The sequence below is a fragment of the Solea solea genome, chromosome 15 (assembly GCF_958295425.1).
Source record: "Solea solea chromosome 15, fSolSol10.1, whole genome shotgun sequence".
Taxonomy (NCBI): Eukaryota; Metazoa; Chordata; class Actinopteri; order Pleuronectiformes; family Soleidae; genus Solea; species Solea solea.
This window is the reverse complement of record NC_081148.1, coordinates 6405882-6423171: the sequence shown is the minus strand read 5'-3', so window position 1 is coordinate 6423171 and position 17290 is coordinate 6405882. Positions and strand designations below refer to the sequence as shown.

Genomic DNA, 17290 nt, shown 5'->3' with positions numbered 1-17290 from the left:
TGAAAGTGGACGATGACGCACACATAATTTCCTTGAGAACTAGCTGTTGAAACAGCTACAATCAGCAAACAATCCTTCTGACCAGTGTTCTTGAAACGGACAATAATTCAGTGTTCTGCAGAGGAAAAACAACCGGACATCTCTACATAGTTACTTGCTCCGTTCCTTCTTCATGTTTGTGAATCATTGTTGTAATAATGGATGATCCCAACGACTTGAATCAAAAGGTGTCTTTTATATAATCATTATTTTATACTTACTTGAAAGAGCCTTTAATGAGTTACAGCTCATTGTTTAGCTGTCTGACCTACAACTGTGCTGTGACTCATTCTTTGTTATGCTGTCAATGATGTTGTTGACTGCACTTTTGTAATAATTTAGGCAAAAAAAAAACAAACTCTACAATTTCACTGTTGGAAAATAAATAGCTGTGAACTTAGTAGAACATGCCATTTACTGACTAAAATATGAGGAGCGAGGAGTAAAACAATGCTTTATTGGATGTAATATTCATCAGGTTGCTGGAAGTAAGAGTCAAAGTGAATTCTAAAGTGGCTCTGTAATCACTTAAATAGGTGATGCAATATCAACGATGTGTTCTAAGTTTGCTAAATGGACTTGTGTAAATATAGATGTCTCTTTTATTCCTTACCTTCTTCAGTTTAATAACAGCCTCTCTGGTCTCGGAGTCGGTGGTCAGTTCAAACATGTTAATCCCATCTCCATCTATTAAGCGGTAGTTCACCATTCCGTTGTCCCCAAGGTCGGGGTCTTTAGCTTTTATCCGACCCACCTCCTCACCTGGCACTTTATCCTCTGACACAGACATGGGGTAAACACCTGGGGAGAAAACATAGAGGCAGAAAATTATCTTGGCTTTGCTTTGGGTGGCTGCTGATGTTACTGTTGGCTTGCTTTGGTATTCAACACTCTTTAGAGGATTCCTGGCTGGCTGCCACTGTATTTACTATCTGAGGCAGGGTCAGTTTTGGAGGGCAGTGAGGGATTAACATGAACTATACCATCTGTCTTATATGGCCAAAAGGATATTAATATCCCCTGTAGAGTCAGGTGTGTATGTCTAAGGGAGTAGACACCTGGCTTGCAGAATGAGAAGGGTAGGACCATATGTCTCTCTCTTCTTTTATCTTCCTCCCTCTCTTGTCTCTCATATACTCCTTCCGCTCCTCATCTCACTCCTCACTGACCCTTCTCTCTGCAGCTTCTTCCATCTGCCTTATGTCCTTTCTTGTTTCACCATAAATCCTCCTCTTCTCTCCGTCTATCATCCACTTTCTACTATTTTCCCAAAACTCATTTCATTGACCACCTCCTTCTACTTCCTCTCTTCAGCTCCCCATTCTTCTCAAATCCATCCTTTGTCATTTTCTTCTCCAACTCTGTGATGATTCAGGCTGAAAGCGGACTCATCATTTTACTGGTTTTATGCCATTAGCATGTTTATCCTCCTCGCCCATGTGTAGCAAACCCGTCAATCATGAAATTGATTTGGTCACGTGGTTTCCAACTAAAAATGGGTGGAAGAGAGTGGAGAGCGATTCACAGGACTAGATCCATCCATCCCAAATCCCCACTGCCACCCTCCAGCCCTCTACTGTTTTTCCACCACATCGCCATCGATCCTCACTAAATCCCCTCCTCTTTCTTCTTCATGTGTGTGTGCGCTCGTCTCCAAAAGTCCTCCCCTCCCTCTTCATCTGTCATTTGCTTCTCCTTTTTCTACTTCATCCTTCTAAATCTCACCATTCATCCTCAACTCTCCTCCCCACGTCCGCCCCATTTCTCTCATGCCTGTCTTTCCTCTCCTGCTCCTTTTTGTCCCCGTCTCTCTCTCTCTCTCAAATGCCTGCCTATTCTGCCTAGAAGCTCATTTCATCCTTGCCCTCCCTTTGCCCCTTTTCCTCCTGTTGCTATATTCTTTGCTAAGTAGCTTTAGTTAAATGGCTCATGGCAGCTGAGTTCAACATTGTGTGATAGAAAAGGCAGGATGGCGTACCTGACTGTGGGCTTTTACGTTCAAGGACCACAGTGAAAACAAAGCTGAGTTCCAGTGTATTTTACTAATATTATCATACACTCTTCATGAAGAAGAGAAAATGTACTCCCATTACTTTAATGGTTGTGCTTTGTTCACAGTCCGATCTTGGAAGGAGACGCTCATAAAACCAGTAAAGTTTATATGTTAGCACATAAACTTGACTCATATAATGACCGCAGTCTATTAGATCACTAATTTTAATGGGAATCCAAACTTTTTTCCTATAACTGTTAAATTGATGTGCTATGTGTTTAATATTAAGTAATGAATTTATTGTGTGTTAACTGGGAAGTTGTTTATTCCCAGAGCTAATGTGTCTTTGTGCTGTGTGTTAATACTGTGGTGGGCGTGGACGAGGCTTATGGTTTGCACCACTAAACTGAGTCTTAAAGGGAACGTTTGCCAATATTTTGATCACACAAACACAAACTTTACACAGGTCATTTAAAGTTGGTTGATTACTTCATGATTCATTTTTGGTATAGTCATTAGCTGAACCGTTGCTCCGTGCTCTAAATACCTGCCGTGGGCAGACTTGTTTACAGATCTGCAGTCAGTACTGTGATTATGCAGAAAATTGAAGATTATTATTATTTCTGTGTCAAGGAAAATAAAATAAAACACTGTTTTGTACAAAAGTGCTGTTTGTTGTTTTTATGTATATCACTTACAACATGTGTATGTAAAGCTCAAGCATGTTTTGAATCAACCTGGCATAATAGCAGACATTTGACAACATTAAATAGTAGGACAATCGCATGTTTTACCAGTAAGAGTAAATTTATTAGGGTTCAATTCCAGTATTAAGCAAGGAGCAAGGGTCATGTTGTTGTTGTAAGAGTAAGTGTGTATGGTAGCTGTGTATAAGGGAAGTTTTTTCTGAAAAAAAAATGTGTTATTTTAAAACTGAAAACATGTTTCCTGTATTTTCCTCATGTGTTCCAATCAAGCGATTGAGGACCAATTATACTGCATGGCCATTCTTAACTTTTTTGTGTTGATTTTTGCATGATTCAGTATATAAAAGTCTAAAATCGAAAAAGATCATGCTAATAATAGCATGTCATCTTGTATGCCATCTACTTCTCAACAGTGTTGATATAATTATGTTGGAAACATGCTCAGTTTTTCAGTTTGAACACATTTACCAAATGATAACTGTTGGAATTAAGTGTCGGATGCTGTATTACTGGAAACATCTCTGCACCTACACTGAACGACATTTTTGAAATACAAATGATCTTTTTAAGAAGCGTTACACATTTTCTATCAACTGATTTAATTTGTTAATTTGCCTTTTGAGAATTCCAGACCTCCATTGGTGCAAAAAAAAAAGTGTCTTGATAATTAGATGAAAGGGAGAAATCACAGGGACAGCAAGTTTGTGTCAAACACAGACGGGGAGATCAAGCCAAGGAGTGAAAGAAAAAAAAATGGTTGGCTTGAATGGGAAACTAAAATCTTTGTGAACTCACACATGCTGTGCCGTATATCTTTTTTTTTTTACCTTTTTCTCTTTTCTCTTTATCTCAATCCTTTTTTTTTTCTTGCACTTTGCCTCATACTGCCTCTCAAAAGGTTTAACATACACTTTGAATATTGCAACAGAAGGGTGACCCTTAGATACTAAACAAACATTTATTGATTTCTCTTATAACTATGTTGTACTGAACTAAGTTCTTGAACTAAGACATTAGTTGTTTTTAGTCTCTTGGTATGGTTGTCTGGTGCAAATTGTCAGAAATTCCAAAGTTCATTTTGGTTTAAAGTTTTTTTCTGACTTGCAACAGGTTCAACTCGACTGCATATATTTGGCTTTTGCTTTGCTCATTCCCATATTTGAAACACATAATAAACATTTTGTTAAATTAAAGCTCGGTGCTGAAACACTGCCAGCTTGTTGGAATACACAGGAACAGCCTGTTTCTCTCTGTGTGTGTCTCCCAGTTTTTTATATTCTCCCCTACACTGCTTCTGCTCATGTCCCTCTCTTTTCTTGCCTGTTCAGCTTCTCCACTGGTTAAATTCTAAGCCCTTGTCTGCCCTTTTCTCCTGCCTTCTTCTCTTCATCCATTCCTACAGCTACTGAATCTCTGCCAGGAGTACCTTTGCTTAAAGTTGCGCAGGGGGTTGGGGGTGGGGGGCGGCAACGAGGAGAAAGAGGGGGAAAAAATGGGGCAGAAAGAAACTTGAGCGGAAAAGACAGGGTGAAGAAGAGGATAGACAGATTGCGGGAAAGAGGTTGTTAGTCATGGAGTTAGACTGGAGACGGCATAGTGGTACAAATCACTGCCTCCTACAGTGACTTCCTGAGTTTTTCCCACAGTAACTAGCGAGAGACATGTCCTCTGGGCTATACACACACATGCACACGTGTATGTGCACTAACATACACTATTTAAAGGAAGCCTACACAAGGAGAAAATGTCAATTATACATTAGGTGTCATTAACAATAAATAGATAGAGCAGGGGTTTGTACTCACTGTGTGGAAACTTTGGTGGGTTGTCGTTCACGTCTGTGAGCGAGATTTTAACCTCAGTGGTCCCCGACAGCCCGCCCATGTGACCACCCATGTCTTTGGCCTGGATGACGACGTCATACTCCTGACGAGCCTCGCGGTCCATGTTTGGCAAAGCAGTACGGATTGTACCTAAATGGACAGGTTTTTATTAGATTACATTTACCTTTTGCACCTTTCACATATGATGATGTAGTTGTATACCAATATTATAGGCAAATATTCCCCATGTAGCCCTCTCATAATATGTCAAACTATCGTAAGAGCTTTACATAACATTCAGATTCTCTTACTTTGAACCATTTATTTACTTGGTAATAGATGTCATTCTATCAGAAAATAAATCACCATTTATTGTTTACATAAAGAACTAAGAAGCCTTAGTTTTCTACATTTAAAGACCCAGTCATTTTGCATTCTGTTTAATTCATTGGCCACTGCTCTGGTTCCGTCCCTCCCGTCTCGAGTTTGAGGTCTTTTTGCAGTTTTGGGAAGGTGAGTGTGTGTGTGTGTGTGCATGTGCACATGCGCGCACATTTGTGTGAGCATGTGGCTGGGTGAGTGACAGAATGAAAAGCTGGTAATCTCCAAACCAATTAGAAATGTGAGCTATGGATTTGAGCCAGTCAAATACCCAACACTGGTTTGATTACCCAGATTTACTCTGTACAAATCTCTCTCCCTCTCTATTCACCAACTTCTCTTTCCATGAACTTGCCCTGTTTAAACTTATTCCTCTCTCCTCCTCTAACCTTTGTCTTCATGTTCTTCTGCAGCCTGTCTGACCCAGCATAGCTGGGTGTCTGCCCTAACCTTTCTCCTGACATCCAATTTCTTCTTTTAATGCAAACCCAGCTATTAGGCCTGGGCTCTGGGGACCTCTTTTTTTTTTTTACAGCACTGCCTTCTTCTCTCACCAATTTCAGAGAAAAGTACTTGGTGTTACATGATCCCTGTAACAGTGAGTACTTAGCTTTTTGTATTCACGGTGGTAGAAGGTAATGTAAAATATAAATAAAGCAGAGACATTTTCACTTAAGTCCCAGCAACACGCAGTTACCAGAGTATGCCTATAGTATGGTAAAAATTAAAGTTAAAGTTTGAATTAGGATTTGCATATTCTGTGCATTTTCCTTAACTGACAATGAACAGTTGGTCAATCATTATCAGTACATAAAACAAAAACATGTCTTTAAGTTTAAATTTTAAACATTATTCATAGGAAGTATATTAGTTATATGACACAACCAAATTACAAGCAAACATGATAGCTAAGTGTATGTGGCTATACGTTACAGGATGTTGTCCAGTGAGCATGTAGTGCACTATTCCCATAAGCCTCTCTATGTGTGGTCTTTGAGTTTTTTTGCATGGTGCTACTTCAAAGATGGGTTGTGATGTAGGTGGTTGTCAGGGCAGAGTTCTCTTTTCAGCCTCACCTGTCTGAGGATCCACAGAGAAATACGGTTGTCCTTTCAGTATGCTGTACACGAGCCTGGCACTGTTGCCGTAGGTGGGGTCATCAGCATCTGTGGCTGTCACCTGCATCACTGAGGTACCTATAGGACAGAAACATAGACATGACAGACAAGTGAGGAAATGACTCTGCCTCAGTGATTCGGTTGAAGAATAGTCTGACAAACAAGCCTGTCATAAGAGTGTGTGCTGTTTCACCTGTCTGCACTGACTGGATGTGAAAAGGACATAAAAAAAACTTTACCTGTACTCTTCACTGTAGCTAACATGCTCCCATGAAGCTGGTCTCCTACATTTCATCATTTTCATACCCTCCAATATTGATAATTGGTGTTGAGCATCATATTTATGTCATGCATTGACAAGTTTATAGCTCTTGGATTTATGAAACCATCAAAACTCAATGGATCAACTAAATATGGTTGTTGAGCTGTTAGGAGCTGTTAAGTAAATTGTTGTTGTCAGGTTCAAAATGTCAGTTTTTAGGGACGGACACTGTTAAGATAAGCAAATTGGCCCAATTCAATTAAATGTACAGACGTGTGAAATCCACTTTCACTTGTGAAATTACAATAAATCCTTTTACAGATGTGACAAACCAACTCTCACACAAAACTCTTAAAAATGGGTTTCCTGTAGTGTGAACTATTTTGGACCACTTATACAACTGACAACCTTCACTGGCCTGTTGGAAAGGAAAGTGGTGGATGACCACATGTGGCTACCACTCAGGTGGTGCAGCTAAGTAGGTTTTCTTGAGTAATGGGACGATTCCCCTTCTACATTAACTCCTCTTTCAGTTACTCTTCACTTTGTCATGTAATGTGTATATATTTGTTCAAGCTATGGATTTGATCCAGTCAGACATACAACGCTGGTTTGATTATACTAGTGTATTATGCACAAATCCCTCTCCATCTAAATACAGTAGCTCCTCCCCTTCTGTTACTCTTCACTCCCTTCACTCATGAAGGTGACTAACGGATGTTCTTTCTTTGGAAGTCCTTTTCATTCAGAGAAGGGATTTCTTGGGCTTTCGGTTTCAGGCAGCACAACTGCCAGTGCAGTTCTTTTCAGGTCAGCTTTGAGGGGTTGAAGATTCCCCAAGACCACATTATATTTCGAAAGAAAATCTATTAAAATCAGAAGCTCTATGTAAAAAAGTCTATAAAGAGATGGTAAGAGCCCCGTGCCAACATACTGTTAGTATCTCCTTGCGTCTGCTTTTGGTTGAGCACATTTTATCCCTTTTATGCACAGTACATATGATAAAAGAAAAAAAAGAAGAAGAGCTGAATGTGTCAGCTAAGTGCTGTCTCATGTCCACTTCTCTGCCACACTTCCTGTGTTCAGATTGCAGTTATGATTAATTATGTATGAAAGAAGATGGTTAGCAGACAAACTAACTAACTTCATCAGGGACTTCATTTACAAATGTCACTCCATTTACAGCGGAGACTCTGTACTCATCAAGATCAGTATTTCATATGAATCAAGATTATCACATATGTGGAAAGGAAACAAATCTACTGGTCTTAGTTTGGATCTAAAAATAACACAGAACCAGCAAATCCTCACTGTATAACAACGTAAATGTTTTTGTTTTGTTTTACTGATAATCAAAAATTAAATATATCCATCGACAGTCTTTAACATGAGACCATCCCTTTTCCCCAGCATCAAACTTGGCCTCCCCTCCCATTCCTTTACCATTTAGTTTGACTACTCACCAACATTGGACATCTCAGGCACCCTGGCATAGTACGGCCCATGCAGAAACTCAGGAGGATTATCGTTAATGTCCTGAACTTTCACGATGAACTCTGACGGAGGCTCCAGGGGCCGATTATTCTCTCTTGCTACTGCCTGGGCTGTTAAGGTGTACTGGGCCTGCTCTTCACGGTCCAGGGTTTTTGTGGCATGGATGTTGCCCGTCTTGTCATCGATAACAAAGATTGTTCCCGCGCCTTCGCCCGAAAGGATGTACTTGATGTTTCCATCCCCCGAGTCTACGTCTGAGTGGAGCTGAAGAGACGAGAAACAAGGGGAGAGTGAGACAAAGAACACATATGTATTTGGTGCTACCAGTATCTAGGTTTCAGACACTGTGGAACATAAAGTACAAGAGAGACGGATAAGTAATTGCACATTGAGACATTTAGCCTGGTTTGCACAGGTAACGTTCTGTTCTTCATTTCCACAAATGAAAGGAGCTGAATGAAAAAGACGGACAGGCTGTGCTCTGTGAGATGTTCAAATTCCAATAAGAAAGGTATTTAAAACCGTGTCATATTCCTTAACAACCACTTGACAGTGAAATATGATATGAAACATTGTTTATGAAAGCTGCAATTTGAGTGGTGTTATGTAGTGGGGCCACCAATCATCATCTTCCCCAATGTTAACATGACCTCTCTCAGTCAGCAGGTTGGCAATATGCCCCTTGCAGTTTGTTAGTATTAGGTGATTTCCTTTAGCTTTGAGTTGGTGGGTAGTTGTTAGCATGTCAAGCTCCATTCTGAGTCTTCCAGCCATCCATAAACTTTAAACTATTCAAGTCTTTGAGCTGGCAGAGCAACCGGTCTCCCCATCATTCAAAAGATGTACCTGCCTGGATTTCACCATGTTTTTCACATTTTTTTTTTTTTTTCCCCCCTTCTGTACACTGCCTCCTTGTATTATTTTGGGGTCAATGCCAGGGGGTGGCAACTGTGGTGCATGCACAGAGCATCACCAGGCCAGCATACGTATATACAGTATAATTCAGTACAACTTCACTGGGACTTATGTCGGTCCGGCTTTTGTTTTGATTTGCAGTGTAGCTATTATTTCAATCAACTCCAATCCTTATAATCAGACTCAGGCCCATAAAAAAAACAAAAAAACAATAGCAGACAAATATAGAAACACAATTAAATACAATTTAGTTACTCACCCTGCCCACCAGAACTGGGTCAGGTCCAGTGTACTCCTCAATGACGAAGAACTGATTCCAGACCCATCCACGTTTGGACCTATGCAGTACCTGCCCTTCCTTCCCCATCCTCTGTTTGTGTCTACGCATTGACAGGTGACCTACAAATACAAAAGCAAACATCAATACACGTCTTAAAAATACTACATTTCTCTGTTTAACCTAACATTCACAGCAACATTTTATTATGAGCTTTCATTTGAATATTATTTCTATTGTTAGGGGTAAAATTAGGTCACTGTGGTGAATGAATGGATTTCTTTATCACTACAACTGTAGTTCATTTTCTGATAATATTTCCAACAAGCTGTACTCAGACGTGGGCTGGAGGCAGTAACCTCTTGAACAGTGTTGAATTATGAATCATTGGTTCAAAATCCAGCTGAGAAAATGTGGGTGGCTGGTGGGAACAACACTCATTTCAAAAAGTCGCTCTGAAGGTGTGGCGGCACTTGACTTGCTTAAGTGCAGCTGCTAACAGGAGCAGACTGTGGTTTATTGTGGAGGAGCAGCTTTATTTGAACATCTGCTTTCACTTATGTTTGCCTCAATGGAAAAAATAATTTATCGCTAGTTAATAAAAAAAAAAAAAAAACGTAGTATGATGGATACATAGTAAATACACTTCTGCTGTTGGTATAAATGAAATCGCCACATTTTAAATCACACACCTGCATGTCTGTGTTTGTTGCTCCTTTGATCCAAAGAAGCATTTCCTCTCCGGGTTCCTAATGCGACACTACAGAGAGCAGATACTCCCACCAAAACCAGGAGGGCTCTCAGCAGTCCAAGGCCCTGCCGCTTCATCATCAGCACTGGTTTCTTGTCCAACACAAGCAACTCTTCACTCTAAAACCCTGGCACTCTGCTTCCACTCAGTGGAGCTCTGCTCCCACTGAGGTGATATTCAGTTTTTGCAAACAAAATGCTTCTGATGAATATCTAGTTCATTAGTTGAGATGGCGACTGTTGATGTGGATTCTCATCACCAGCTTTCACACCGCTGCCTTTGTTCGCCTCGTTTGTGTCCTTGTTCTTCACTAATGCAATTTGTTCATTCCTGCTATTGTCCAGTCATCAAGCCTAAAAGAGAGCACAAAGGACAAAGTAATTAAACAAATGTATGTTACATTTAATACAAACTTTCACCTTCAAACAAATCAATTAACAAGAACAAAAAAAAACTTATCATCTGTTCCTGTCTGGTCATACGAGACTAATGTTAACAGACTGCAGTTGAAGATGTGACTTGTTAAACGGTTGTTGTCTTGATTAGGACATTGTACTAATTACTCAGACAATTCTATCTGTAAACTCATTAGCTTTAATTCAATTAGACACAGACTGATTCAGTGTGGGAGGTTCAGGCAATGTACAACACCCGGGTCACTATGTTGCTCGACTTATGTCGTTTGCAAATGTAATGAAAGCCATGTAAAACAAAATGGAGATTATGCGAATGGCAGCAAGGGGCTCAGATCATCTTTTCAGGGGTTTTAGTTTGCTGTTAAACACCATACTGGACAAGTAGCAGGCAGTTGTTCCGTGAACAAATAATAAACAACCTACATTTTATCCCGGGAAAAATGCTACTTTTTCATTAGTAGCTTTAAACTATGAAGCAAAACATCTACAAAAAAAGAAAAATTGCTCTACATTTATAATGCTCAATTAGTTCCAACAGAACAATCATGCTTCCCGGTTTCCTCCGACTATCATAAAATTGTATGAATGTTAGACACATTGGGTCAGGTTGGTCAGTCACAGCGACTCTGATCAATCCTCCATCTGACCTCGTACTTCTGTGGTGCAATTTTGGTTGTGTAATGACAATAAAAGATCCTTTCCTTATTCTGTTGAAACTCAGTAAGCATGATTTTCTCTTTCTGTCTCGTTATTTCTTTTCTTGATCTAAAAACTCTTGGCTCCATTCAGCCTTAAGTTTGATTCTGTTTGGATTTGTTTGTGAAACACTTATTTACGTTAATGCGTCTGTTAGTAGCAGATGCCTGTGCCTTTACTGTGTCTTGCTGCTGTTGCATCTTTATGTCTGTAATTGAACAATAACACACCAATATTGACACAAATGTTTTCTATAACAAATTTAAATTTTTAGATGTCAAACCTGTTGCAAATGTAAGTAAATGTTTGAAACCATTTGAACAAACAGCCAATGCATCTGAAGAGTAATAGTATTGAAAGAGAAAACGGGGATAATGAAAGACAAATACCTCTGTACTTGGGTGAAGTAAAATATAATTATATGGCAGCATGACATTAACCTTCACCAGGAATACAAGGTCAGGTGAAAGATAGATGTTGAATGTTACACTGATGCAAAGTGGGAAACGCATAATTGCACTTAATGTAAAATTGGAGTCAATTAATGGATTACAGTAACACTAATGTATAGCTATCCCTCTCTGGGGTTAATTGGTTAAATATTGATGCAATATTTGCTCACAACTGAAGCTATGACCAGCCTCCATTATGGCTGCTGGCATGGTTGAACAGGGATTGTCTATTGTTGTTCAATGAATTCATTCTAGACAATGATAGTAGTCATTTGTGTTGTTTAGTTTGGACATGTTTACACTGGCTGTTGTTTTTTGTTTTGGTTTCCCTGAGGGCCCATGGGCTCCTGTTGACCACATGACCAGCCAAGCAGGAAGTGTTGACAGTTAATCCCATTACGGCTCATCATCTGGTTAATTACCCTTGAGTCTTTGATGGATGTGCATGTTTCCTTGTGAATATTTAGCCTAAATGCTTTTACTTACTTGTCTCTCATCCTTACCTTCATGTCAAATTAAGTGTCCAATTTATCCAGCAATTAAAAATATAGAAGTTCAAAAATAACAATATCTTGACACCTTATCAAAGCTGATAATGAAATGGTTTAACAGCAGGGTGGACAATGACTGCCAGGTGTGACGGACAATATGATAATGTGCGACTTGCATAATGACAATGAAATGTCCCAGCTATCTAATTCAAATCAAGCAGTAGCTTGGAAACCATTCCCCCTTCTATTACACAAACTGTACATTTATTTTTTTTCTTTCCATCATCAGTGCATATGGATTGTGGCACCTGAACTGTACACATTTGACGTCTGGTATTCTTTTGTTTCAGCGAGTGACACAGTGAGAGCCTCGCACAAAAATGCAACACAGAAACAGTGATAATGACTCCCCAGGGAGAGCATGCCTTTTGGCCAGACCACTTCCTCGCTGTCTGAATACATGACTCAAGGGTCACATAAGACTGTGTGCGTGTGTGTGTGTGTGTGTGCATGTGCATGCATACTATTCCCCTGGGCTTGGAGTGTTACTGTGAATCCATGACTCAAGTGTTGGACTAGACTACTGTGATTCATTGGCTAACATTAGAATATGGCCGTACGCACAGTGTGTGCGTGTCATACAGCGCAGTGGAGTAACAGCGTCCTGCTGGCTGACATATCTTTACCAACGGTTCTTTGTAGTTGACTATGTACAACCATACCTGCCAATTCTTCACTGAACCAGTTAGTAGGTTAGTTTTTTGAAGAGCAGTTGCATGAGGCACTGACACACAGTCTGCATTGTACATACAATGCGTCCCCTGTGTTTGGAACCTGCATGAGACAAGTCAGTATACTCCAAATGTGAAAACATGTCTAAAAACAGATTTTACCCACTTAACAAATCGCTAACCTGATAACATCTACACCAGCTTAAGTTTAGGTTATGTTAAGTATGTGTTTCCCAACTGGAAACTAATGTTTGTATCACACTGTAAACCACTGAATCTCCCACAACAAAGACAATAGAACACTTTAACCTGTTCATGGTAGACGTGTTGTAATCTGCTGTGATTGTGTTACTCTCTCACTCTCTCCCTATCACTTAGCCTCTCTCACAGCACTGCATCTGTTGGTGTCTTTGTCTGGGTTATTCTTTAATTTCTCTCCCTCTCCTCAGGCTGAGCCAAACCTCAAACAGCAGCCTTTAAAATCACATTGGAAAATGTCTGGAAACTTTACAGAAAGGGGGGGAAAAATACACATTTGGCCCAAGCTGCTGAAACAAACTCTGTCTCCCCATCCCTCTACAAGCCAGTAGTAATAAAAGTGATTAATTAATGTACAGATGTGATACAACTAAGGTTTTCCTCATGTGATTGTCTTTGTCTGTCTATACTTTTCACAAATATCCTGTTATGTTGATTCATTTATCATTTAGCGTTTGTTTGGTGTTCAACTGATTTATTATTAGACTTCATAACGACCATGATTATGTCATCTTAACACAATTTAAATGCCTGAAACACAACTAGCAAGCCTGCCGTTCCTCGCCTGAAATGACCACAGGAGATATTGATTGCCCCAAACTGTCAAAGATGAACAGGGAATGGATGTAGAACGTGTTGTTCGTTCCCACGGCACAGCCTGAAGGCGACATGTTCTCCCTCCGTGTTCTCACAGTCACATTCGTGACATTTGGCTTGTTTGTGAGTCTGCTCTGACACAAACAGGACAACAGAGACCTGTGAGTCATTGCTTCATCTAAAAATTAGAATGCTTTTTTACCCCACGTCACTAAAATGAACTAAAAAAGAAACCACTAGAAGTGTATATTTAAGAAATAAATATCAAAGGTGCTTTTTGAACATAATATTTAAATGGTATGTACATTTTCAATATGCATTACCCTGCTTTTAGGCCTTTTTATTTTGGTTTCAACATGTACTTAACTTGAAGTTGCACTAAACTGACAAAGTTGTGTTTAGGAGGTGATTACAGTAACTCAAGGACACAATGGTGTGCAATAGTTCACTCACACTAGAGTGCCTCCAGCAAAAGGACCCCTCTATAACCCAAAATACTATTTGAACCAGATGTGATATTTTTCTTTTTCTGTTTATGCTGGGAAGGGTAAGGGGGTCATATGAGGTTTAAAATGAGATTTTACTGCATAAATCCATTTCTACTTACCAAAACAAATCCCCAAGCTATTCTGGTGTATACGCAAAGCTCTGGGCTGTGTTTTCCCCTCCATTATACATGTCTGGTTACTTCAACTGACAAAGTCTTCGATGAGATGAGGTATGGATGAAATGAACCCAACAGAGAGCAAGAGGGACTAATGGGTGATAAGCAGCGTATAGAAATAAGGACATGGGTCATAATTTCCGTTCATTAAATGTCAAGTCACTTGAAGGCAAACAACCTGGGATGATGTGACGAAATTATTTGCTCACATCGGGTGATTTGAAGATTAGACAATTAAGTATTAACTATTAAGATTTCCAACACATAATAGTAATAATCACAATGATTTGTAGTTTCCTTTCCTGAAACATGGTTGTATGAAACTTAGGAGAAAAGGGAAGTCACAGGGTCAGGAAAAGACAAAGGATGTGAAAAGACAAAGATGTACAGACAGACAGGGAGTCAGTGTATCAAAGTTCACTTTTCGTGTCTTGTTTCAGTGGCCAGCTCTTTGTGGTCTGTTAAAAGCTTAAAAACAGAGTGCTGCTGAAAACAGACACCCAGCGTTTAGCTCACACCACGAAACTTGAGGATTAATTGCCTTTCAATTAGAGGTCCTAATAGGCGTGTGTGTGTGTGTGTGTGTGTGTGCGCAAGTGTCTGTGGGGGAGACACAATTACAAAGATGGAGCTACAACGCTTTCTCAGCACTCGCTAAAATAGGGATTAATGAGAGTTTATCAACAGCAACACATTCACACACAACCCTAGTTACTCAGTTGTTTCAAAGTTTGTGTGGATGTGTGTGTGTAATGTGTGCTGTGAATTATTTTAGGATGTGTATAAAGGTTGCTGATTCTTTTTAGACTATTAGAACACAAGTGATAATTAGCATCCACAAGACCTTGCACAAACACAGACACATTTTGTACTATGATCAGCCTCACTTAAATATAATTAGATATACTTTTACAGGGCAGAGGGGTGGAAGTTCTACCTCTTCCAATGTAGTTTTATGTCCAGAACAAGGAATTTGAAACTGTAATTGTAGTAGAATCTATAATTTATAATTGTACCGTTTCATAATTCCTGCCCTGTCGGACAGATAACTGAAGAAAATATGGGAAAGAGAGTAAGAGGCATAAATCAAAGTATCAGTGACACAAAGCACCATTAAAGGCACATGATATGGCTGCACAGACAATAATTACTAACTCTGATACTGCGGGGACAAAAGGTAGAGACATACGTCACCAACGGATTTAATTGGAACAAGTGCTAGTCACCTGTTATCCATCTCTCTCTAAAGCCAATGCACTTTGTGTCATGGAGCTTTGATATATTTTTGATGGAGAGAAACGTCTGAAGAGGATCAGATTCCTCCATGTGACAGAGCCGATTCCTCTTGGGAGAAAGCGGCAGATGGGAGAGAGGCTGCAAGTTGAAATGGACTCTCTTGCTTGGAGAGTAGGTAGGGTTGGTAAAAACCTCATTCTCATGCATGACACAAATGCAGGAACAGGTGATTTGATTGATTTTTGATAAACAGCCGAGTATATATGTTACATGCAGGACCAGTTCAGTTGTAAAGGGAGAGAGCATCCATTGGCATTGATCGAAGCTCCCAAACCTGAAATTACTAGGCTACTTCCTTTTATAAATCAAAAAATGACTAGCACAATTGACTACAACTTATACGTTATTTCTCCTTAAATTACAATTGATGGCTGCAAAAAGCTATTGTGACAAGCTGTAAGAAAAATACACTAAGCTTTTAATGGCGAAGACAACCAGTGTGCTGAGCGCCCAATTAATTATGTAATTATTCTCACTTAATTACTGCAGATCACACAAATGTTTAAAGGAAACAATCTGCATTAAATTACATGTAATATAATATATTTTATATATATATATATATATATATATATATATATATACATACATATATATATATATATATAATATATTGCTAAAGAGACAGCCATTACTTCCTTACATCAAATCAATCCAGTTTTGTGCCATTTAATAGGCCAGTATGAGACCAGTAGTCATATAAGATAAGCTCAGTAACTGCATGGCTTTACTTTTTACTCATAAAAATTCAACATTTACTCAGTTAAACCCAATGTCACTAAACGTAAATCTTGAAATTAATGTTTTTGCGAACATGAGTCCACTCACAGAGAACTATTGTAGACGTGGCAAACACGTGAACTCTTGTTAAAAATATCTTCTCTATACTATTAAACATAATGAACTCATAAACCGTAACAGTAATTGGGTAAATGTTTCAGCGGAGTGCATCACTGTGCTATTCCTGATTTGACCTTCATCCTCTGGGCTAAAAAAAAAAGGCAATGACCGACCTAATCCACTCTCCATTTTCTTCCAAATGAGCAGCCAAAATAGACAACGAGAAACAACGGGAGATGCAGTTAAGCTTGAGGCAAAACAATGCAGCTCTAATTATACTGATTACTGTTGTTTACTGGCTATTGGTTTGCATCGGAATGCTCTCTTCATAGTCGCATTCAACAACTGGAAAAACGACCTTCACATTACGGATGTTAACAGTTAATTTTGGTGAGTAATCTCCAAAATGTCCAACTCTAGAATTAAAAGTGGAGATTCAACATCGATCAACTTTTTATTTCTTTTACATTTTTGCTGCTTTCTTCATTTTTACTCCCCCTTTACCCGTTTTTTTTACAGAGTTGTGTGATATCCACCACTGCAATTAAAGCTTTGCACTGCAGCATCAGAATGACACTGCAAATATTGCGTGAGACCTTTAGATTATACCCTGCAAAGGAAAATGAATATAGGTCGTCACGTTACTGCAATGAATCACGTGTCGCTCTTTTTCATTATTGTTAATCATATGCAACTTTGTGTCTCTTATTTTTGGATCATGACCATTTTCTCTCAAAACTCCATTTGTGTACACATCCGCAACTGTTTAATGAATTAAATAATTCAACAAGTCACAGAGGGACATCTGCAGAGTTTCAGAGTTCACACACACACACTCACTCTATCACAAGAGATTCATGACAATGTCACTGCACCTTTTAATCTGAGAGATAAGAAGACTGAGTGCTATGGGGTGTGCCAAGACAAACACAGACACAGCAAAGGGGAAACCATCATCAGGACAAGATGCTGCTTAATCATAAAATGAGACACACAACAGAAGGCACACAATTCCTGAAATAGAAATGGGAAAGGATGGAAATTTTTAGGAACATATACGATGGAAAAGCAAGCAAATCCTGAGACCCT

The 17290-nt window shown here is 39.3% G+C and overlaps 1 protein-coding gene across 3 annotated transcripts in view; it reads right to left on the bottom strand.

Moving 5' to 3' along the window:
* Window positions 1-17290, bottom strand: part of cdh11 (cadherin 11, type 2, OB-cadherin (osteoblast)) — a 71461-nt gene that overhangs the window by 13957 nt on the left and 40214 nt on the right. For all 3 annotated transcript variants that reach the window (XM_058650826.1, XM_058650827.1, XM_058650828.1), the window contains 6 exons: window positions 9702-10113; window positions 8992-9131; window positions 7787-8081; window positions 6020-6139; window positions 4545-4712; window positions 653-840 (listed from right to left, as the gene is read on the bottom strand). In XM_058650826.1, the coding sequence (XP_058506809.1) occupies window positions 653-840; window positions 4545-4712; window positions 6020-6139; window positions 7787-8081; window positions 8992-9131; window positions 9702-9840 (1050 nt within the window). In that variant the 5' untranslated portion in view covers window positions 9841-10113. The remainder of the gene's footprint in view (window positions 1-652; window positions 841-4544; window positions 4713-6019; window positions 6140-7786; window positions 8082-8991; window positions 9132-9701; window positions 10114-17290) is intronic.